At 35.7% G+C, this 26,340-nt stretch overlaps 1 protein-coding gene across 6 annotated transcripts in view; it reads right to left on the reverse strand.

The window, feature by feature from the left end:
- Nucleotides 1-25,135, reverse strand: part of Glra2 (glycine receptor, alpha 2 subunit) — a 198,851-nt gene extending 173,716 nt beyond the window's left edge. For 2 of the 6 annotated variants that reach the window (NM_001357100.1, NM_183427.5), the window contains exons 1-2: nt 24,070-24,661; nt 21,769-21,902 (exon numbers count right to left, since the gene is read on the reverse strand). In NM_001357100.1, coding sequence (NP_001344029.1) covers nt 21,769-21,902; nt 24,070-24,137 — 202 coding nt within the window. In that variant the 5' untranslated portion in view covers nt 24,138-24,661. The other 4 variants (NM_001357099.1, XM_006528834.1, XM_030251336.1 and 1 more) reach the window with 4 other exon arrangements.
- Nucleotides 25,136-26,340: the final 1,205 nt, after the last annotated feature.

Consider the following 26,340-nt stretch of genomic DNA (forward strand, 5'->3'; position numbering starts at 1 on the left):
AGACATACACACACACATATATACATATATGTATGTATATATAATATATAACATATATTATATATATATATATATATATTAAAATATATATATGAGAGAGAGTGTGTGTGAGAGAGAGAAGAGAGATAGAGACAAAGTAATTGAAGTCTGGATCTGCATCATTTTCTTTATCTCATATCTCATATTCTTTGTCAAATTTGAAACTTCTCAATTTTGCATAATTAGAGATATTTAAAGTGACAAAGAAGCATAAAAGATTGGATATTTTGCCAAATGAACAATATGGAGTTTATATATATGATTCTTTCATACTAGAGACCAGATTTGTTGATACTTTAAAAGCCTCTATTTTGTATATTATATCAGATGCGAGAAAGCATCACTGCAGAGAAATGAATGTTCTTTGATAAAACATTCCCCAATCCCTCAGGGCATTGGGTGGGATGCCTGCCATGTCAAAATAAATAAATCTCCTAATAAAGTCTTGGGAGATGAGCTTTAGGCTGGAACACACTTCATCAAACACTCATCTCTGGTCATATATGCTCATGTACTTGCAAAGACCAACCACTAGTAACTTGTCTACACCACTATAAAAAAATGTACAGTGGTCCACTTCTGCTTATTGGAAAACCAAGTAAATTTCCAAGTGTAATCTTCTTAGTCCTGACAGAATGAAATCCCAACAATCAGTTTTCAGAAATTCTCCTTCCTTGTTCCCCAAGCAAGCTTAGAGTTTATGTCAATATCATCAAGTAATATAAAGACAAAGTTAAGGACTTCCTACTGCACTTAGCACCTCCTCTCACTATGTCCTAATGATTGAATCTACGAGAATAAAATATTCCTGGAGACCTTACAATTAATTCTACTGTGATAGAAACTGTATGAGTAGATAAAAATGCCAGATTGAAAAGCATGCTTCATATCTTGTCAGAATTTCCTTATATGTTTAAGCATAGTTTGCCCTGAAAGGTATAATAAATGATTGCAAATGCCATTCTCAGAATTTTTACTGTATATATTTATACAGTATAATATAAGTGCATACAACATTTTTATATACTCCAGGAAGGCATCAGCATCTGTGTTCTGTCTCCTTCTCCTTTCTTCAACCATGTGTGGCTCCCTGCTGTCACTGCCTCTTAACATACAAACTAGTTTCAATACTTCCCAAGTGAAAGCTGAAGTATAAACTGTAAGGGTTCTTTGGAGAGTCAGTTGTGTTGGATGGTGTTTTGCTGGGGCAAGCACATGAAAGAGTGTTTTCCCGAAGTGGACATAGGTGAAAGGCTAAGGCAAGCTCATGAAGGAACGTTTCACCTAAGCAGACACAGAAGAGAGGATGTTCTGCTAAAGCAAACAGGTGAAAGTACATGTGATAAAGAATTCTTTGCTAACAGCATGCATGTATTAGTCTGCCTTACATTTTAGTAGTTGAGCTGCCTTTGTGGGGACTCCATGAGAGAAACACACCAAAAATGTTCTGCTGGTGTACTGCAGTTTCTTGCCACTTCTGCAGACTTGGGCTGATTGGATGCCCATGCTGAGGCAAGACACATGGAGGACATATGATGTTTGGAGTGCATAAATAGGACTCTACTGAGTGAAGGAGAACTTGGCTTGCTAGTACAGCTAGCTGTGCAATGCTTTTGGGTCTGGCATCTTCCCTGATCTTTGCTTCTCTGAGAGAGGAATAGCCAAAAATTACTCCTGGTGCTCCTCCGGGTCCCTCCTACTGATTCAAGACAAGGCTGAGGCCTGGCTGTCTCTACTAGGTCTTATTGCTGTTGTTAACCAACCAAACTGGACTGCTGTTGTATCTGTGAACTGTTTGCTCATGGACCGAGCTGCCACTGTCTGCTAACCTGTGAACTGAACTGCCAATAGCCAAACAACATAGATGGGAGTTGATCCAAAGAACCTTTCTAAATAAGTACACTACCCTGAATCCTTTCTTTTCCACTATCTCTGGTGGGTGTCGGGCTATAAGGGAGGTTAAAGCATTTAAGAAACATCATTAAAAATAGGTTTGAAAGAAATAGAGTTACAGAAAGCAGTTGGGTATTTGGAGATAAATCAGCTTTGCTTGTTCATTTAATTATTCATCAAATATTTACAACGGATTAATAATGTGCTCAAATCTCAGGATGTAATGTCGAAGAATAAACAGATCCTGAGGCAAGGCACTCCACAGTCTTTGCAGGGCTGCAGACTCAGAAGCCCCTAACATGGCTGTGCTAATTAAGTAATAAATACAAGGCTCACTCATGAAGTCATTATACAGCACTACAAATCCACCAATGGTAATAAGGGCTATGGCCTGGAATCAAAAGACATTTCTATACTCTTATTTGCTGCATTTCAATGAGTCTTGTAGTTAATCTCCATTGCCAACTTACTAGGTTTAGAATCATCTACCTAGGATACTAAATTCTGTGTGTGCTTGAGAATGATTGCCTGGGCCAGATTAACTTAGGTGGGCAGACCCATCCTAAATGTGGGTAACACTATGGCATGTATTGTGGTCCTGGAGTGAATAAAAATGTAGTAAATAAGCTGAACACCAGCATTTGTGCCCATATGCTTCTCAACCAAAGTTGGATTGTGAACAGTTACCTCTCTCCAGCTGCCATGCCTTCCCTGCTACCTCTTCTATTGCTCAGAGGAAATACCACAACTAAGACAGCTTATAGAAGAAAGACTTTATTGCAGGGACTGCTTATAGTTTCAATAGCATGGCAGCATGCAGGCAGGAATGACACTGGAGCAGTAGCTGAGAGCTTGTATGTTAAGACAAAAACCATGAGTAAGAAAGAGCCAACTGAAGTGACATGGGCTTTTTACACCTCAAATCCATTCTTGTTGAAACCATCACAGCTGCCATACTGGACAATATTGCCTCTTCTACTCTGTGAGCCAAATTAAACAGTTCCTTCCTTAAGCTTCTTTTGTTAGGTATGGTGTCAGAGCAATGAGGAAAATAATTAATATAATGGGCTACCACATAAGCTGTACATTCTGTTTTTTAACCTGCATCATTAACTGTAACTTTTCTACACGTACTTTTCTAAAAGGTTGTTGGGAGAACTAAATGAATTGATATGCAATATAGTAGATGCTTAAGATGTGGTAACAAAGCCAGGTATGGTGGCGCACGCCATTAATCCCAGCACTGGGGAAGTAGAGGCAGGCAGATTTCTGAGTTCGAGGCCAGCCTGGTCTACAAAGTGAGTTTCAGAACAGCCAGGGCTGTACAGATAAACCCTGTCTCGAAAAACAAACAAACAAAAACAACAATAACAAAAAAGATGTAGTAACAACACAATTACTGTAAGTTAAAGGTGTTCCTATTAAATATTTCAAACACTTCAATGAAAATGATGTGATGAGAGAAACAAGGAAGGTCAAAAAAATGAAGTTAATGGGTAGCTTGAATCCTGAGTCTCTTCATAGCCCCCCTTCAGCATTGTGTATAGGAAATAAAATGTGTTAGACCTTAAGCACAGGAGGGATAGTAAGTTCTCAGCCTTTAATGCCATACCCAGCAAAGTGTCAAATGTGAGGTATATATTTAATAACTGTCCACACATACAAGAATTCACTTAGTCAACATAACCATTTCTTTAGTTCCTAAAAAAAAAAAAAAAAAAAAAAAAAAAAAACAAACCAAAACCAAAACAAACAGACAAATAAAAAAAAAGAAAGAAAGAAAGAAAGAAATACATGAAACCTGGGGCTTCAAAGGCAAATTAGATTAAATTAAACCTCTCATAGAAAGGTTTACAAGTGTTTTAAAAATATATCCAATAAAGTATTCCAGATAGAAACTAAGTGCTCCTGATATTATTTTTAATGACATACATTCCTCTCCATCCTAGGCTTTATAAATCTGGAAAGATAATGTCAGTTTATGACCCATAAAAATAACTTCTTTCTTTTTCTAAACAGCAAGAAGGGAAAACAAAATCCTGGCTGTTTTAGATTCGAGGAAATGCTGTGAAGAGCCAAATGACATAACACATAGGAATGTTCTTCATAAATTTTAAACAGAACAGATATTGCAGGATTGCATATTTTAGTTGAGTTGCTCATATCCAAGTTTGATCAGTACAAATGTGGGGATTAAAGATTAATATAATCAACCTAGTTATTTAGTAGATGTTTATTAGATGCTCACTGACTGCTAGTGTTAGAATTAGCATGAAGATGATATTTTCCAATCCTATTTTTCTTTTTTCTTTTTAAATTTTTTATTAGATATTTTCTTTATTTACATTTCAAATGTTATCCCCTTTCCTAGTTTCCCCTTTGAAAATCCCCTATCCCCTACTCCCTCTCCCTGTTCCCCAAACCACCCACTCCCATTCCTGGTCCTGGCATTCCCCTATACTGGAGTATAGAACCTTCACAGGATCTAGGGCCTCTCCTCCCATTGATGACCACCTAGGCCATCCTCTGTGACATATACAACTAGAGCGACAACACCAATGGCTTGTGCTGTAAGAACAAGAATTGACAAATGAGACCTCATAAAATTGCAAAGCTTCTGTAAGGCAAAGGACACTGTCAATAAGACCAAAAGGCAACCAACAGATTGGGAAAAGATCTTTACCAATCCTAAATCTGATAGGGGGCTAATATCCAATATATATAAGAAACTCAAGAAGTTGGACTCCAGAAAACCAAACAACCCTATTAAAAATGAGGTACAGAGCTAAACAAAGAATTCTCAACTGAGGAATATTGAATGGTCTTGAACCACCTTAAAAAAATGTTCAACATTCTTAGTCATCAGGGAAATACAAGTCAAAACAACCCTGAGATTCCACTTCACACAAATCAGAATGGCTAAGATAAAAACCTCAGGTGAAAGCAGATACTGGTGAGGATGTGGAGAAAGAGAAACAATCCTATTTTTCTAGAGCTAGTTTATGATTGAAAGAGAAAGAGTGAAGCAAGCATTCTGGGGCCGGGAAATATTGGGGACTTGTAGAACTCATTTGCACCACATGGGAAGAAAAAGGATTACATGAAATATTCAATTTATTCACTTATGTACTACTTGAGAATAATCTTTAATCAATAACTCACACAGAAGGAAATATAAATGTTCAGTTTTTGTTTCCGATAATGATGGCTACAGAGTGTTCTCCCAGTCTAGATTTCTCTTAAAGGCTATGGCAGGGACTACTTATTGCCTATTGGACCTTGTCTGCTCACTGAATGACTCACTGTTTTAGTTTTCATTCTTGTCCATTTTTTGCCCTCTTACCCACTGTACGTGGTTGTTAATCCATAATAAGTTATTTGTACACAATCTCTACTCTGGGGAAAGCCAACCTTAGTCAGATAGAATCGTGAACCCAATCATGAAGACATTACATTAACATTGTAAGCCTATGTGCAGGTGTATGGAGTTGATCTGAAAGTAGGCAGAAGTGCTAGAAGAATTTCAAAAGTCATTAGCAGCCTAAGAACATCAAGGAGACTGAGATTTCGAAGCTCTGCACACCCCTGGCTGACAGTTCTGTTTCCTTTCTCTTTGCATTCAGATAAAGATACAGCCAATCAGGCTCTCCAGAGCAGCTGCACTATGGATTTTCTAAAAGGAGTGCAGGAGCTATTTCTGATCTTAGCTTTCCTGTAGGAGCTATTTATTATCCATTCTATATTTCTATGTCGTCTTGCACCTGCCACATCACCCCTCAGGAGTCAATAACTCTCACTGAAGGTGTCATTCTGCAATTTATATGGCATATTGCATAATGTCACTGATGGACACTTTTAGTTAATACCCTCAAGTATTCTGCCTTATCACTGAAGCAGATAATTTCCTCTGGCATTTGTATGAAAGAATGGACACTGACAATGTACCTGCTCACTGGAGACTTTATGTATGCACTGTTTATTTTGGCACATATTGTTAACACATGGCTCTGAATTTCTACACAATTGCTGCATTTTTAAACCTTTGGGGGAGGAAGAAAAGCCCCACAGTAAATGACAATTTAATCATGGAAGCTTCAATGTATGGATCTACTTCCATCAAGCTCCAAAAAGATACCTTCACTCATGCTACAGTGCTGTTAACTAACATTGGTATCTCTTAAATGAATCCAATGGAAAGGGGGTGATGTTCAATGCTCTTTACCTGGAAAGCCTTTATAAGCCAGTTCCAAAAGAATACAGTAAACAAATCATGTATATATTTGTGCCAGTTACAGAATTCAGTAGGCAGAAGTTTAGAATTTTCTGTGTTTGGTAAATATATCTTGTTAGGAAATTTTTATATCATAAGCTTCAGGGTTTTTGCCTCAAGTGTTACATTCATACAGTTTTCTGGAAAACTTGTATATTATAAATTCGGGTGTCATTCAGGAGAACTACAGAAGGGAAGCCACTTGCTGCATCTTTAATGGGAATATTGACTGAGAAATACATTGAATAAAGTTGTGAATAAATGAGGCAGATGTGCATGAGAAACAAACCTGAATCTTAGAAACATAGATGCATAGGTGTCCTAGACTGTGAAGAATTCTCCCTATTTTTGGAAAGCTATAGAGAATATATCTGATAATAATGTGGGGCTAGTTTGCTAAGACCCAGATCAAGTGTGTCTATGTAGCTTATCACAGAGAGGCCACTAGTTTCAAAGAAAAGAATGAGGATATTTATGAGAGTAGAATATCATAGTGACCTTGGCGATAATAAGCTGTGACTTCAACCTTAGATAAATATTTAACTACTAAAATTCTTCTGAAAAACAAGCTGAAAATGGTGGTACCAAGGCTGCTCATTCACTGGGCGCTCTACTGGGCATGCATAGCATTATTCTCAGAGTTATTTCTAAAAGTGTTATATTTTGAGAAGACTTTGTTGACTTCAGTTAGAAAGAAAAATACTTCAGAATTCTGAACATAACGTTATCTTCTTGCTCATATTCCATGAGCACTATAACTAAAGATTATCAAACCTCCAGTATTTGATGCTCTGTTAGAAATGACGCTTTGCTATTGGAAGGAAATGATAACAAGGAATATGAGTCAGGTACCCAGGATATATAAAACAAATGCTGAAGTTATCGTAAGAAAATCATGTGCAAACAAATGGTTAATCTTCCTTCACTTCCAAGCCTCACTCCGTCCCTCAAACCTTAATGTCTTTATCTGTTAATTGTACAGTATAATAGTAGCAATGCTAATGATGTCATCTTGAGGCAATACTTTAAATAAATGGTTAGTTCCCTTTAAAATGTACAAAGGTTTCATCACCAATGTGTCTTTATTTACTGTATCAGTGACACAGACAAGGAACCAATGATTAACTCTACGTAGCTTCAGCATCTTCCCACTCCCTATATCTTTCTAAGAGGCACAAGAATCCAATAAGAAAAAAATAAAATGTTATTGTATTTGAGAATACATAAATCTTAATATATGTATATTCAAGAAGGATGATATACATCTATGTATATATCATATTTGATATCCATTTCCAAAAACATTTAGTGACATTTTCAAGGCATTTCTCCATCTGCATTCATCCCATTGAAAACAATATTTTGTATTTTTATGAATTTATATAAGTATATGAAATATCATTTTATATATGTATAGTATGTGGAGGAGAGATGAGATCATAACAGTGTACATGTATGTATATATATGTCCATGCATGTATATAGAAGCCAAAGGTCAGCCTTTGATGTCATTTCACAACTGCTGTTAACTTTTATTTGACATGCTTTCTTTATGTTCTGCTCCTTGCATCTCATGTGGGATTTTGGCCTTGACCAAGCCTTGGATCCACTTTTCCTCCTTCTTGGTGCTTGGGTTACAAGCATACACTACAAAATCTGTCTTTTGAAAACACAGTCTCTGAGAATTGAACTCAGGTCTGTATGCTTACATGACAATCACCTTACTGACTAAGGTACCTGCATAGCTCATGCCATGATCACTTTAAGCAAACCAACTTAGAATTTATTTTATTCATATTCACATTTTCTTAATTAGTGACTTATATGGGAAGACACAGCCCATTTTAAGTAGTGTCACCCCTGGTGTGGTAGCCCTGGGTGCATATAAGAAAGCAAGCTGAGCAAGCCATGAGTAGCAAGATAGTAAGTAAAACTCTTTCATAACCTCTATACTAGTTCCTCCCTCCAGGTTCCTGCCTCAAGTTTCTGTTCTGTCTTCCCTGAATAAGAGACTACAAGCTGTAAGCTGAAATAATTTCATCCTCAAATTGATATTGGTGATGGCCCTTATCACAGCAATAGGAACAGTAGAATTATATATGTCTTTTTATACCCCTTTTCTTTTGGTTAGCCCTCCAACTGATTTGTAAATGGGATCCTGCCACCACTAAGGTTCAGGGAACATTGCAGGAGAGGAGGCAGAAAGACGGGAAAGTGTGTAAGAGCTGAAGGAAGGAGATTAGTGCTCTAAAATACTGTCTTCTGTCCATGTCACGGCTAAAAGAGTTCACTTTAACCCTGGTTTGCTACAGAAGGTCAAACCAGCCAGTGATCACCGGGTCTTCTGCATTACCAAGATTTTGGGTGGTGGAGAGTTGCTGGGGTATGAAAGTTTTTCTTTTTGAGGATGTGGCCACTAGTAGGTTTTCCATGATCCTGTTCATGGACCCACATACATGCATATAGGAGCAGCACTAAGTGAACCCTGAGTTACAAAAGTGTGACCTAAAGTTGAGGAGGGGGGTATTGAGTATAAATGAGGAGAGTTTGTGGAGGAAATAGGGATAGAAACAGTCATATTTATGTATGAAAAATGTAAGTATGTGCATACTAGCTACTTTCCCAGAAATAGCCTTGTGCATGAATTTATGACTCCTGAGCCAAAACCAAGGAAAGACTTGGCTGATTTACCCAGTAATTCAACTGTATATTTCCAGGTTTTCCTATGAAAAAATAACTGTCTTAACAGTATTGAAAGATGAAATAAAAATATGGGCTACGGCAAACTTCCTGGACAGGATTAGTTATTTCCAAGAGAAGAGACTAATTTTCTAGCAAGATTGGATGAAGCTAAGATGTTCTGTGGATGAATCAATAATTTACAAAAGAACACACTGAAATCTATTAACTTAGAATATCAATACCAGGGACTACAAACGTTGGAAGCAAACTTAAAAAAAAATCTTGGTCTGTTGTTTATAAATGATACCAGTGAATCAGAGGACATGTTTCCGGCCATAGCTGTCAGAATTTTAGTATGACACATGAGACTCAGTTTAAGTTATTCTTTTTTCCTCTGTGGTGTTTCAGCCCTTGGTGTGGTAAAGGCATTATGGCACACAATGTCTTAGACAAAATACTGTAAAGAAAGCATCACCCATTAAATATTCTAGTTCTACAATTGTTAAACTAAAGATACCAGTGGATCTCTTGAATATTTCAGGTGCCTCCATCCAGATACTCAGCAGAGGCAAAGCTTGAGAATTATGAGGTACATGATATATGCTTCAAACTTCAATTAATGCATTAAATTTTTACACATTTGTGAAATTTCACGTGGCATTTTAGTGTGTGAATATAGTGTGTATTGTTTAAGTCAGGGTAAACATTCTTATTTCTTTACATTTTTATCATTTATCTGTGTTAAAAACATCCATTTTTGTTGTGAAATTGCTTTAATATTAAATCCTAAATTTGTTGATCTAGTATATTTCATAGAAAAGTCCTGCAGTAAAATTAGTCAGTTAAAAGAAAAAAAAATGGAATACAAGAAATCCACTGTGAATATTACTTGATACGGCTACAAGTTACTCTAGAAAAATCATCTAAGTTGAATGGCCCCAAGGAGGTTACCTAAACACTTGAGGCCCTTCTTTTACAGAGACTTTGAGGTTCCGGACTAAATAAATAAGTTCCCATCTCTCAATATATTTTTGGGAAGTGAAAACAAAAATACCTTTTTTTCCCCATAAGAATATCTGATAAAAGAAATCTTAATTCCCATGTTGGACATGAAGTAGTTTCTAGGAATCAACACAGATATTTAAATAGAAACAAATTAGAAGATTAGAGATTATATTAAATTCCACAAACACTTGGGTTTTAAAATGGAAGAACATTTCTGTGCTAAAGTGGATGAGGTTTCCTAGAGAAGCAGAATGGTGACAATAAATAGCTCCAGATCAGACAGGGAATGATAAACAAGTGATGCTTTCCAGCACTCACCATTTCCTGAAAATACATACTGCTTACTCTTCTTCTATGCTCTTTGAATCCCTCACCCAATGATTCTTTTTCTTTAATGATACATCAGTTATATGTAGAACTGAAGGCCATGAATAGAAGAACGTGTCTTAGAAATACTGTCCCAAATAGATTTGGAATCACATCTTGTATCCAAATGTAAGCTCACAGTGTATTTCATCATGGAATTGCCACTGGACAGTCAAAACAATATTAGCAAACCTACCAAATCCAACAGAAAGAAAACTATTCCATTACCAATAAAAACACCTTTTATTTTTGATCCTACATCTCACATGGCCATGTCTCTCCATGTCTAAATCTCTCTTAACTCTCTCACATAACACACACACACACACACACACACACACACACACACACACACACACACCACACGCACACACACACACACACACACACACACACACACACACACACACACATGTTGGACATATAAATACCATACTGCATTATACTCTTGTCTCATTTACACGTTCTGGAGTATTGTTTATATCTATCAGGAAAATATCTATGAGAAATACCCCTTCTTTACTTTTCTTCTTTCTCCAAATTGATAAAGGAAGACTCACTAGAGTTATTTTAGAGGCATCTACTTGACCATCTGAATGTTGGCAGGGAGGTAACTTTGCTTAAAAATTGACATTTAGTCTAGTTACCTTAAATTATCATCACCTTCAATGTCTATCACTCTTATTTGTCTATTCTTTCTATCCTGGATAGCTAACCTTCAGGGTTTCCATCAGTGAGCTCTCTTAACCTCTGAATGTGGCCTATGAAAAGGTCTCATAGGAAATGGAAAACAGAAGAGTGAGGTTAAGTGATGTATCCCCTGTCTCTGGCAAGACTGCAAGGATTATCCATACTGCTTCCCCATTACCAATAGGTGGCTTCTTTAGATGGCAGCCTTATGCTAGAGTAACTACTCCCTTTTGTCTTCCTTCAAGTCTTACAGTTGAGTTGAAGAATACCACATTTTCTATTTTTTCTTTTTTCTTTTCCCCTCTCCACTGTAGAGCACTTCATCCAAGGCTCTCCTTTTGAGTTCTGAGAGTCTCTCACCTCCCATGTCTCCTGTACATTCTAGAGGGTCCCCTCCCCTCCTACCTCTTGAGGTTGCTTGTTCTCATTCTTTCTGCTGGCCCTTGGGGCTCCAGTCCTGTTTCCAATAACTGATCATGTTTCCCCCTTCCCCTCCCTGTCCCCTCTCCCACCCAGGTCCATCTTTCCCTCTGCCCCTCACCCCCACCCAATGATTACTTTCTTAAAGGACTAAGCCCCTGGTTAGCTGAAAACTCAACTCAAGATTCACTCCGAAAGAACTCTGGAGAATGGCTACCAACCAACTGCCATCATAAACATATTTAAAAGGGAGGGGGGGGAGGCAATTAAACTGAAAGAATACCACATTTTCAATTTTCCTAAAACCTTTTACACCCCTTTTTGAGTAAACCACATAATTTCTATACTGGGCTACTCACCATCCAGCTTTTACATTGTATCCTAATCTTCATTGAAATGAAATAACAGAAGTGAAAACTGACATTATTAATACACAAATAAAATATGTTTAGACCTCAAACATAAAGATAAAAACTACCTTTACATGTATATTTTGTATGCACAAATATGCTCCCTTGCAATAAATTGATCCCTTGCTTTGACAGTACATAGAGAAATGAGATTTTTACTCCCAAGAAAATATGTCTCCCAAGCTGGGCGGTGGTGGCGCATGCCTTTAATCCCAGCACTTGGGAGGCAGAGACAGGCTGAATTCTGAGTTCAAGGCCAGCCTGGTCTACAGAGTGGATTCCAGGACAGCCAGGGCTATACAGAGAAACCCTGTTTCAGAAAAAAAAACAAAAACAAAAACAAAAAACAACAACAAAAAAGAAAAACAAAAAAGAAAAAAAAAAGAAAGAAAAATGTCCCCCTCTCAACAAAAAAGAAGAAATGGAAAATAAAAACTATCCAGTATCATACATTACAATTGCTTATGAATTTCCCACATTTATGCTCAATCCAAGAGTTGTTTTAGCCTCTTGAATGGAAGTGTGCACTAAACAGAGCCATCATTTGATGTATCCCTGTACAAATGGAAAGTTGGTTGTACACTTTAGGACAAGACTAAAAGAGAACATAGATTCCCAGTTGAATTGGCCTAGTTATTGTCCTGGTTGGTGAGCCATACTAGACTCCAGTGGGGTGCCCCGCCAGCTTAACTTCCCCGTTTTTGAGGAGAAGGGGAGGGGATAATGGAAGAAGGGATTTGTGAGGGAGGGACTGAGAGAACAGGAGGAAAAGGGGCTGTGATTGATATGTAAAATGAATGAATGAATGAATAAATAAATGGATAAAACCTATTGACTTTATTCCTAAATCTCCTCCATACTCCTGAATAACACTCAGATATTTAAATCTTTTGTTCATATAAATCATTGAGTGGCTTTTACATGTTACAAGTATTTATTATCAGTCATAAATTTCCAGAACAGCCCTCTCAAGAGAGTGGTTCAGTGAGCAAGTACTGAAGCCATGGTGTCTTCAGTGTCTTTGATCAGAATATATTGTATGAAAAATATTTTCAGTGAAAAAACATAATATTGCTTCCAAAAAATCATGTTAAGAGGCTTTCTAATGCCCTATTCTAATAATTGTCTAATCCAACACCACATGAAAATATCTATTACCTATTATAGCATTAAGAATAAACCAATGGCTATTCTTTTCTTACTCTAAGCCTAATGACTCCAACTAGAATTATTACACTGTCCAATTATTAAGTGCAATGACACCTTAATATACCTGCATTATTGTTTTAATTTTTATTTCTTAAACTACAGATTCATCAGCAACATAGATCAATTTGTCCTTCAAGATAGAAAGGGAAAGAAAGCTCTCTTGAATTCAGCACAAGATGGTTAGACTTTTTAGTTGAAGAAAGTAAATATATGGGGTTACTTATTAACCAAGGATTTACACAATACATTCTCAAAGACTACATGATGGGCCTAGATTTCTCATGCTCTTAAATTTCCATGTTGCAGAGATCAAATGCTCTCTTTAAAATACTTACTGTAAAATTGGAAATCAATTATGTGTGTTTGTGTAATGAACCTTGCACCAATAGTAAACAGGCAAGAGGATATATCAGAAACAAAAGTAATAGCAGCAACAGTTAAATGCAGGACCTCCCTTTCATATACTGGGTGAGATTTAGTCTACAATTTTTACTTGGTTTAGTCTTTCAGAGAAATCCAATGTAATAATCATGGGTGGTATTTGAAAGGAAAAATGTAATGCCTTCATACAAATGGCTCCCTCTTCGCTTCATATTTAGGCATTTCAAATAACCCTTTTACATTAAAAATACTCCCACTGAACTAATAAAAGAAAAACTAAGTGAGATACATAGCATCTGCTGTGCAATCACTAGCAGTAGAATTGAATGTGCTAGAATGTCTCTAATTGGTTTCTTCCAATTTAAAAAAAAAAACCAACATCTATGAGGATATACTCATGAAGGACAAGTTGATAATCACAGTAAATGCTGAGTTAAATAATGCAAGAATGGTAGTAGTAACTCACAGTATTGATAATAGTCCCTCTTACAAAAGTTCAATTTGTGATTTATTAGTCTTTTATTAAAGTATATTAACTATACATCATAACACTTTTATTAGATATTTTCATGCATTTAAATAATGTAGTTTGATCATATGTACCACTTTTTACCTTTTCATGCCTGCTTATCCCCTTCTACTTCACAACTAGTCCCTACCCTTCTAATTTTGTGTTTATTTTTGTTGTTGTTGACTTATTGCATGGAAGAGATCAGTTATGGGATACAGGCACCTTAACAGTGACTATACCAGTGAAGAGAATGTTTCTTCCTGACCCACCAACCATTAGCTACCTATAGATCTTCAGGCAGGGGTAGGGTCTAAGGGCCCCAACCCCCCCCCCATTCCTCCATTGCTGCATTTATTTACTTATTATTATTGATGTGTGTGTATGTGTGCATATGTGTACACACACCTATCAACATGATATAGATTTCTGAGCATGTGTATAGCACAATGCATCTGTGGAGATCAAAGGATCACTTTTTTTGAAGTATGTTATTTCCTTTTACCATTGTCTTTAGGGCTCTTACTGACCACATAATGGAATGCTGAAAGGCTCAATATTATAAAAGTCTTATGCAAGTAATTATAACTATTTACTTAGATGAAAACAATTTTAATAGATAAAAACAAATAAAATGCATGACTATTTGCCTCATTTGAGTCTCAAAATAACCCAAATGATGCAGTTAAAGGCACAAGAATATACAAGACATGAATAAATGTGAAGTTATGTTTTCTCAAAACTGGCTGAACCACAACATAAATGTGAATCTTCTAGACCTGGGTTCAGGTCTCTTTCCAGAATGCTATTCTGTTCCTATGCAATGGGAAATGATATACCGTTAAGCCTTTGGCATGTGCTTTGTAAGAAATCATTATTATATTGTGGGTTCTTTCTTTTGATACCAACTATAATTCCTGACAAGTATCCCATGGGCTTAATGCAAGGATTGGGGGCTGGTGTAATCAGATGGACTGATGTTCATACGGTACATAAAAACTAAATTAAATCGTGATATAATCTGTGGGTTTCAGATGTTTAAATATTGAACAAAACAGCTACATGTAAATTTCATTTTGTTACCCACATGTTTATCTGCAATTGTCTTGTTCTTTAAAACTCACCCAGTGAACTGGGTGTGGTGACACATACCTTTAGTCCAAATACTCAAGAGGCAGAGGCAGGCAGATCTCTGTGAGATCAAGGCCAGCCTGGTTTACCAAGTGAGTTCCAGAACAGTCAGAACCATTACACAGAGAAAACTGGTCTCAAAAAACCAACAAAACAATAATCAAACAAAACAGCAAAACAAAACCTCACTCAGTGGATCACAAAACAAAACAAGAAGCGTAAATGTGAAAAAGGAACTTTTCGGGAGGAGTGAGAGCCTGACAGATTAGGAGGTTAGAGTAATTAGAATGCTTTTTGTACCTGGATAACAACATCAAGAAAAATTTAATTAATTGAAACAAACCCCCAAGACCTAGGGTCTATATATTCAAGACTAGAAACAATATTCTCAAATAAGGTTTGGAAAAAAGTAAGTGATAAGCCTTACTATTAATTCCATCATTTGTTTTAATGTGAGATGAGAAATGAATGCAAAACAGAAGCAACAGCACTGTAATTTGAGCCATGATAGTAGCAAGCTAATTTAAGAAATACATTAGTCAGGGAATTTCAGGCAGGAGTTTTGAATATTATTGAAATCAGGCCACACTCATATTACTGTACCTAAAGTGGCATTTGTTCTAATATGTAATTAAAGCCTGAACAGTTTGAGAGAGAGATTATTCCTTGAATTCTATGTTTCAATACATATTTACAAATTAGTTCTTCTTTGGAAATAGAAATGTGTGTAATGACCAAAGTTCAGACATGTTGAATAAAGGAAAATTCTTTCAATTCTAGGTCCCCTGGTAATGACTCCCACTTCTTAGAGACAACCAATATTCTCATCTGTATCTTTTAGATATTTTAATGCATATATAATCAAAGTTTATATATAGACACATATAGGTATGCTATATGTACATTGGAAAGGGAATGTATAAACATACTAAAGACACTTTGTAAAGTGGTTTTATAATTTGTTCTAAAATATAGCATTCTTATTTTCAATCATCTAATTTTCTTTCTCTTCTCTCTTAGTTTTCTTCTAGTTTCCTCATATTGGTTTCTTCCACTTTCAGTATATAGTCAAGGACAAAGATTTTTTCCTAATAGAAGTGACAATCATCTTGTAATTGGGCATGGTTATAGTCCACTTGAAATAAGTACTGTTGGCATAATTTTTAAAACTGAGGTCTACAAAAAGCACATGCTGCATTTATTTACATCATGTTTTTACTCTGAAACTTACAGATATCTGAAAAACAAGCATTTTACATTTTCTAACAATTACTCTAATATATTTCAACACTGATGTTATTCCATTTGGGCTTTTCTCCCCATTCCAAGACTTAAAAATGAATTTACCTCAAACCTGTTGATTAATTCTGGGAAATCCTAAATTAAAGCAGAGTAAGAATTCTGTGAGGAAAGTCATCGTGCAATGGATAATTCATATGATTTCATAATTTTTACCAAAGTAACTGAGATGATATTTTCTGTAGTTCCTAATAAAGTGGAGATCTCAGAATAGCCAGGGTTTTGGTACGTTTTTAGGGTGCCTGAGGGCTTTTACTACTTTCTGCAGACTCATCATGCCTCACACTTAGAGGCATCCTATCCTTCATTTTTAGAATTCACCATAACGTCCAATATCCATGTGATCAAATACATGATCAGAGTTGGCTACTTTATTCCTAACTGAGAAAGGTGCCATTTCACCTGTCTCAACTGGATAGGAGTTGATATTCATATCTGAACTTCAACTGAACTGTGCTACAATCTCCAAAATTCAAAGCCTGAAGATCTTTGGTTTCATGGAAGAGGATCAACCCAGCTCTAACTATATATGAAATGTTTCTTTAGCTACTAACTCACTGGACATTTCAGAAAGCTATATTGAGTACAAATGTAGGTTTTAATGTCACACATTCCAGTTTCAAACATAGATCTCTAGATATGAGAAAAATTAGTTGGCATGGCAAGCACAAAGATGAGGAAGAAATATTACTCCCTAATATTATCTACTCCAAATTCTATCCCCCAGACTGCTGCAGTGCAATCTATTTGTTCACACTGGGATGAGATTCAGGATTTAACTTGAAGTTAATTTTATTTTCAAAGAAAATTGTATTAAAAGAGATAAAGGCTTTGTTTCAAAATGAGAGAAACAGAACTAACGCATTTTATCCATGTTTGAGCATTTCATTAAATGTTTAGTGTTGAAAGTAACACTTTCAAGGTACAAAGTGACAAAGGCAAATGTGATAGGATGATAGAACACAGCACCATGATAAATCAACTAAAATGAGACCAGTCACCCAAGTGGAGGAAAGACACTTCTCTGTTGATACAGAATCAACCATTTTCTATGGTCTTAGGATAAGGTAATTATGAATGGGCATACTTGTGCTTTTTTTTTATGTGCAGAGAAATGTGAAAATTTAAGCTTTGACGGGGTCTGATTTGCATCTTTATGTATCTTACAGATAGAATTCAATTGACAACTCTGACTCATGATTTTGTTTATGCACTTGTGCCTCAGCAAGTAAGAAAAGCTATTTTTCCCTATAGTTTCTAAGAATGTCTCAATTACGGGGATTAAGACTGAATCATTTTTTGTTTCTTTCCCTAGTTTGCATCTATCTGCCTTCATATATGTATGTCCATTATGACATCTTTCAAAACCCATCAGGGAAAGGGAATAGACATGCAATATTTTCCTGACTTGAAAGTACATTGGAAAAAAAGCTTTCCAATAGGAAAAAGCTATACATTTATATTTGGTTTTCCTGTTTCCAGTGTGAAGGAATGAGGAAAGCAGAGAAACCTCCTATGATTTCCTAAGGCTCATGAAGTAGCCATTTACCTTATCTTAGTAGCCTATATTTGGTATGGTTTTTGTTCTCATGGTAAAAATCTGTTTTTCTCTCTTCTTCTTGATCATTTTATTGTTATCAATATCAAGATCATCATGTTTATTATTATCATAACCAATTTGCCTTAGAAGGAGTCTCTCCCTATTCTAGATGCAATCACATCTCTTAATTGTTCTTCATTTCTACATACTGTGTAAAATTTCTCATTCATACATTTACAAACAAATATAAGTACTGTAGTTTTCTTCCTAGGTTATTGATGCTCCAAGTTTTCAATTATTTCTCAATCTTAATTTTGTTCTTGACACTAATTTAAGAGCATTGTTATTTGTCACTGTGTCTACTGCTACCCAAAGTCCCACTCTCAACATCTAGTAAGTCAATTCAAAGCAATCATTTTCACAATATAATCTGCATTTCTTTCTCTTATTTCTTATTTTCTCATTCTACAAAAAAGGATGAGCTATTTGCCTTAAACTACCATAAGTTCCCGCATGTATAAGTAGAATAGGATACCATCCTGTCTTCTTAAGTACAGTGTAGAGTAGATTAATAATGCATAAATATGCATATTTATCTTATTAGACATATAATGTCCCATTAGAGTGCCAAGAATAAGAAATTACTTTACTTTAAAATATTAGAGAATAATTTACATTGAAATACCAAGCTCCTTAAACTAAAAAACACCTTGGAAAGATGTCAAGTAATTGACCTGGTCTGATATAAATTGTCTATCTATATAAGGTTGTGAGGAAATAAAAATGTTCATTATAGTAGAGAGTTAAAGGGAGAAGACAAAACTCAATGATATTCATTCACTTTAGAACTGAAATTTGTAACTTGTTCTGACCCATCTATTTTACATTATCTTTGTTTTCCTACATTGTTTTTGCTCATTTTACATTGCAGGAGTGGCTGTGAGGAAGTGTTGTTTAGAAATATCTTCTTAGTATCTTAGAGGCAAATAGTGCCTGTGAAGCAACATTATATTCTAATGTGTAAACTTTTCTTATGAAATCTTTCTACCCATATATTCTTGCTTGCATTCTAGAATCAACACTGACCACCGGAGAGTTTACTGATGATTGTACACTCATGAACGTTTTTCGGTACATGTGGACTGAAAGAAACAGAGCATATATAGGCAACACATTGTTTTGGGTGATGATATGCCCTATTATGTGTTTTAATGACACAAACAAGTTTAGTGTTTTGCACTGGATATTGCTGTATACTTGAAAGTCAATGTTTACCATATGTATGACTTCTGGTTATGTGATAAGCTGTCCTAGAGTGCTGAGACTTTTATCTAGAGGACTGTGTATGGAAAAGTCTTTCATAAGTATACAGAGTAAAATTGTCTTTCAAGAGTGAGAGATGGGGCCACCCACCCATCTCAAAAATTTTAACTCAGAATTGTTCCTGTCTAAAAGAAATACAGGAACAATGAGTGGAGCAGAGGCTGTAGGGAAAGGCCATCCAAGACTGTCCCTCCATGGGATCCATCTCATATGCAGCTACCAAACCCAGACACTGTTGCTGATTCCAAGAAGTACTTGCAGATAGGAGCCTAATATAGCTGTCCCCTGAGAGGTTCTGCCAGAACCTGAAAAATACAGATGTGGAATCTTACAGCCAAACATCAGACTGACCACAGGGACCCCAATGAGGAGTTAGGGGAAAGACCTAAGTAGCTGAAGAGATTTGCAACTTCATAGGAAGAATAACAATATCAACCAACCAGACACCTCAGAGCTCTGGGGACTAGACCACCAACCGAGTTGTGCACATGGAGGGGCTCCAGCAAGGAATGGCCTTGTCTGGTGTAGATGGGAGGGGAGGCCCTTGGTCCTGTTGGAGAATGCTGGGGCACTTTGGTAGGGGATGAATGGGTAGGTGGGGGAGCATCCTCATGGAGGCAGAGGGGTGGGGGGATGGCGTAGAGGTTTGGAAGCTGGGAAGGAGGATAATATAGAGGTATGGATGGATAGAATAGCCAGTGGAAAAAAAGCAAAAGGACTGCAAAAAAGAGAAAGTGATAATCTTTTTCATTTATCTTAAATCAGTCCTTTAAAAGTTCTGTATTTTTTCTTTATGTATTGACTAGATCACAAAGAGGTGACTTTGCACTGCTCACCCCAACCGCTTTGCTTATTGATCTTTTAGAACTACAATTATCATTTGTAAATGTGGCATCCACAGTAGAGGGAAAAAACCCTGTGAAATATCATAATTCATTCTATGTGCATATTAAAACACTACATAATCACACATATGCTTGCTTTACTAATATTTGACAGGGATAAGAATTATTAATCAGGCAAAAGTACTTATGAACTTGAGAAGTTTTCCATATCTGGATAAAATGAGGCTTTCTATGAAGGGCCTAGTAGGAAACTATCTCTCCAATATGAGGGACCCTCTCATTTTATAGTCATAGTACACCATGGTACTTAATTTCAAATACCATACACACTCATATAACATCTTCTTTTTTCACATTGAATATTTTGTGTGTGTACACCTGTTTCTTCTCTTAGTTTTCCAAAGTGCCCAGCACTTAGTTTTGCACATATGGTTTACACTCTATATATGTGAATGAGTGATACTGTTGAAAGCTGACTTGTTACTCATATAACTTCATTTCAAATATTGAGTTCCTGAGAAGTGTCCACAAAATTGTAGAAAATTGAATGAACTTACAAATTTTCTTCAGGAAAATGAAACTTATCTGTCTTTTTAATAATCATTGTCAATTAAAAGGATACTTGTTTTGTCAGAGTTATGATATATAACCTTATGGAATGTGCTCAAACTGGGTATATTCAGAGGCATTACATTTAAATAAGAAAACAATTTAGAGTTTAGTTTTCATGCTAATATTTGCCAATAGTAGGAATCAAAACTCCAGGAAAGTAACATGATTAAATTACTGATGAGCAAAACCAAAGTGATGCATGTATTGCTACATAATAGTTAGATTTAAATTATCCCCCTTTATAAAATATCATAAACATTTCACAGTGTATTATGTTACACTCAACAGTTTAGAAAGGACACTTGCCATTTAAAATATGTATTAAAAACAAAAGCATCAGAACAATTCAATTCTAGTGACAATTGTTTGTTTCTTTACTACAGTTTTTTTCTGATTTAAAAAAAAAGAATTAAATGGACAAATCAATTACTTCTACATACTAATAACTGTATTTTGTAATGTTAAACAAGGAAAAACAAAATTAATCTTTTGTTTTCTTCCAATTAACCCAAAAAGTATCCACCAACTCTGACAGGTGTATTTTAGAATCCTATACCATTTCTTTTCATTAATTTCAGATAAATAATTTCAAATCAACAATTGAAATATTTAAATCACTTGGAATTGAAAGTATCTGATATATTAAATTAAAGCCTTTTCTAGCAGAGTTCAAAAATTAGAGGCCTGAAAGAATACAAAATAGGATGTATTATGTTAAAATTCAGAATTTACACTGACATATTGTTGAAAACAACTGAGTATTTTGGTGTACCCATTGAAGTTGGTGAATGTCTTCATAGACGTTCATGCAAGCAAACTCTATCATTGGTTCTTCTATTCACTTTCAGTCACAGTCCAACTTAAGACAAAATAAGGATTGTGACAATAATCTCTGCCACTAGGATTACTTGTATAATAGAATAAAACCAAGGAAAGTTTGTGAACATGTCAAGTGCTAAGTAATATGTAAAATGTTTAAATCTAGAAATATTTAAAAGAAGGCCAAAATAAAACAAATGACATACTTGCTGATTCTTTTTCACAGGGAGGCTGAAATTGTGTAATGAAAACGTACTTCAGTGCAAAGTATTCCTACACCTGAGACATTTCACAAAGCTGCAACGTAAGTTTTCACTGGAACCTACCTTTAAAATTTGGCCTGATTCTTGCATCATATCCTGATGTTCTTCCCATTAATTTATCCAAGAAATCTGAAGGAGATAGGGTCTGCGAGGGATGTTTTCCAGACCTGGAGTCATGGTCTTTGCAGAAAGCTTCCCTAAACACATTATTACCTCTTTTAGTAAGAATTACCCTTTCATTTTCTTAGAACTAATACAGAGCATTTGAACCACAATTTGCAAAAGATATTTAATACAAGAAGAAAAATTTGAGGTCTTGATCAACTTCTCAACTTGAACAATTTTTAAAGTTAACTTTAACTGAATGAGAAGAATCAATCCTGAGCAATGTCAACCAAGTTGCTGAACTTTATATTTTGTTGAAGGTGGGATAATGTATATTGATTCAGGTTCCAGATTTGTGGATGTACAAAGGATTTTTGTTTTTAGAATTATCAGAGAACTGAACACAGTTATTTAAATTCACATGATAACATAATATCAATTCTTCATGGCTATAAAAATCATTACATTTCAGCTTTAAGCTTATCTTTTACCATTTATGAGAAATATATAATAACAAGATGGACTGAATAATACAGTTAATTATTACATGCTTATTTTCTCACTTGCTACCATTCTATTGCAGCTATCAGCATTAGTCTTTTCCAGTGTGTTATCTGAAAAAAGAGCCTTTACTTGGTATTTTACCACCATTTTAAAATAGAACCATAATGAGTATGTTACTTGAATTATTTTCTCAGTTCTTATTCATATATGAATATGTAAATTGCTGATTCTCCAATAGCTCATTAATGGAATATCATTTCTAAGGCATTGGACCTTTTACATTATCAAAAACAGGAAAAGGTAATCAAAAATTTCTCAGATTTTTATATCCATTTTAGAAATCATAAAGTGTATATAAAATCACATATTTGTTTTATAAGATAAATTCTTTCATAATACATTTCTAGTTGACTGAATGTCACTAAAGTGTTTGTGTGTACATATATGTATATGCTGTATATATATATATATATATATATATGCATGTGTTTTAAATAATTTGTTACTTCTGCCATTAAGATAATACAACACTCATATCAATTTTTCAAATCAGAGGTATTAATTATAAGTGCAAAGATGTTATGAACATTTGGTGGGAGTTAAAAATTGATTTAGTCATCCAGAAATACTCACATTTCCATATGCAGATTCATCTGATTAATTGAATATTATTTTACTATGATGGTGGTTGGAATGAGGCTGATGATGATGATGATGATGTTGATGATGATAATGATGATGGTGGTGGTGATGATTCTAACAAAAACCCAGCCTACAATCTTTCTTAATGATAGTAAGAGGTGTAAACCTGAAAAGAACATAGGGGTTTTTCCCAGTACCCATAGCATTATTTCTATGTGTTCAATTTCTCCTGGTTCTGTGAAAAAATAAAATAAAATCTTTTAAAACATTAAATGACCTATATTTTGTTTTAATAGCATTTTTTTTTATGTCTAGCCTGTCTTAGACTCTATGTCATTAACTGGATATTTCACTCACTGCCAATAAAACTGATTGAAGTATCAATTGATTTCACAATTAGTAAATTATATAGAGAATACAAGCATGCAAATATGACATCTCACTTGTTTTAATTATCCACACCCCATTTCTCATACAGACATAAGTACAAAGATGTCATTTTTAATTAAATTTTGATATGCAATCAATTCTCAAATAGACCGAACAAGAGGATAGAGTTGCATAAAGATATTTACTACTTGAAAAAAATGTCTAAATCATAGACTTCATAGTACAATTTTAGTTAGTGAGATATAAGAGAAGTCCCAAGTTGGCTGAGAATCAGCGTTCTTATTTATTTTACATCAAATGAGCGTGCTCCTGGGGAATTAATCCAATCACTTCCACCATATGAAAAAAGGAACATTGCACCCAATAATCCCTTTAAATGACTTCCAGAAGAATTTGAAAGCTAAAGATATCAACCTTACACAGTAATGTAAAGAGCACACAACTCACTAGTCTAATCTTAATATCACATTGACGGCGAAAATGTGTGCCAAAATGCATAAAGTGCAGCTATATAACATAAAACTTGCTTTGGTGAACATTTGCCTCCCTCCCACCATAATTAAGCTTTTTTTTTTTTTTTTTTAATGAACAAAAGAAAGCAAACTCTCCTCTCCGACATTGGAATAGTAGGATTTAGGGAACAAATAGACAGATCATTACATACTTTCTCTTTCAAACAGTTTTCATGTGGAAAATATAAGCATGCAAAATCATTTCACCTACCTGAAGTGGTTTGTCCCTAAGAAAAATGCAAACAAGGCTGTCAAAATGTTCACTAGCTGCCGGTACATTCCTGTTTCTGTGATGGTTGTGGAAAATATCCCGAAATGATTCCAGAAAGGAGACTAGGACAAAGTGCCTATTTATTGTCCAGACTCAAAATCTGGCAGGAATCTAGTTTCCTTGAAAATCAAAAAGAGATTTGGGGTTGTACAGTTTGCTGAGAAAAAACAAAAAGTGCCAGTCTTGGGCATCATGGTCAGGTCAAACCAAGACTCAGAACCATCAGTTAGCCCAGGAGAGACAAAGCCTCAGAACTGATGAATCCCCTAGCTGCTTTTCCTGAATAATAAAAATGCTGTTACCTTAATCGCATCACCATGCAAAGGGGGCTGGTGACAATGCCACGCTGGAAGTCAGGCTGCTGTAGCTTTTGTTTTATATCTTTTCTATTCAGCAAAGCCCCTCTCCTTAGGAAATGTTCTCTTTTAAAAAGAAGTTGCAAATGAGGGAGAAGAAAAGACTCTGTATATTGAAGTGTTTGGGGGAAAGAGGGAAAAAATGCTGCGATCCTGTGCTGGAATGAGAGCTACAGAAAGAGACGGAGACGTGATCTTACCCAGCCTATAAATTTCAGCACTCGGACAGCTCCTAGCTCTGAAGTGCGCATGTTTCCTTTTTCAGTAGCTTGGGGCGGGGGTCGGAGAGAGGCTTTTGAGAGGAGATGAGCCTGCTGTTGAAATGCAGAGTGACTGATTCTTTGGTAAGGGGCTACTGAAAGGAGTGCGATAACAACTATGGCTAGAGTCTGTGTAGAGGGAAAAGGTGAGGCTAGGGTCGAGCTCCCAGAAATGCCTGTGGGTAGGCGGGAAAGGAGTTTGAAGCAGAAGAGACTGAAAGAGGATTAAAAGTATCAGAAAAGTAAACTAGGACAACAGAGAACAAGATCCAGGGAACTGAAATTATAATAGGGATATAGGAAGTCAACATCTAGTCAGCGGAAGCTAGAGGAAAAGCGAAGTCCTGTGCTGAAGGCTGAAGTGGAGAGTGTATTTCCTCGGCATAGAGAAGCTTTCACGTACAAAAAAAAAAAAAAAAAAAAAAAAAAAAAAGGTGCGCGGAGATCAGCAATTTAGAATATCTTCTGCCTTTCTCAGCTCTTGAGTGTTTTGTTTTGATTTTAGCCTCTTGTTCCTAACTGATCTATCTTCCTACTTGGGAAAGTTCGTTCTACTGTTCAGTGCATAAAATCTTGGGGCATCCTCAAGTCGCAAGTAAATACCAAAAGGGAAAGAAAAGGACAGTGAGCCAGCAGGGGGCAGTAGCAATCTTTTCCTGCCCGAATTAAGGTTTGAACAGGGTTCCATGATAGAAATGGAGCAAGAAAAAGTGAAGACTGGGGGCTTAGTCTCACCATTGCAGTACAGAGTGTTAATCACCAATAAGGGTCAAATAATTAAGTGGATTTTTCCTCTTCCCACACTGGCTGAAAACTGATTGAAAGTTCCTGAGTTCAGTTCAAAGCATATCACATAACCTGCTCTCTCCAAATGAATTTACCAATACTATTAATAAAAAGAGAAAGGGGAAATATTTTAACAGTAGTAACTAGTTTCCCTTGAAAATGTGCACTTACGATGAAGTGGGTGAGGAACTTGCATTTGTCCATGAAATATCACTCCTTAGCCACCTTGGCACTCTACCACAGGACTTGATTTGAGAATGCTTTACTATTGTTAAATTTATCCCATAAATGACAAGCTTATCCTTGGGTTGGCTTGAATATCAAAGAAAAGTCACAAAAATTTTATACTTTTTCAAAAGTAGATTCTGAGAGGAAAAAATATCTAAGTTCTTTTCATTTTTTTTTTTTTTAACACAGGAAGGTCCCAAATTATGATACTGTAGACCCGAGGAGAAATGAAGAACTAGAATACAGTCTTTAGGAAACCAAATGTCTGCAGGCTAGGTAAAGAGGCTATGCATGACAAAAAGACAGAATAGGAGACAATCTTGGAGTCCACTGTGTCACAGGAGAAAAACTGTGAAACAAGACCAGTGGTATTACAAAACATGGACTTGTCAAGTAAGATAAAAGTAGATAAAGAATTCATTAGCAAACTGAATGAGAATTCTTTCTGTGACTTAAAAGGTATAGAATCTAAATTGAGAGGAACTGAGAAGTAAAATAAATAGGGTAAACTAGATGCTCTCTAAATCGTCTTCCAGATCTCAAATAATAGTGTCACAATTCTGTGCTAGCATCTGGGTGTT

Source organism: Mus musculus, chromosome X, assembly GCF_000001635.26.
Source record: "Mus musculus strain C57BL/6J chromosome X, GRCm38.p6 C57BL/6J".
Taxonomy (NCBI): domain Eukaryota; kingdom Metazoa; phylum Chordata; class Mammalia; order Rodentia; family Muridae; genus Mus; species Mus musculus.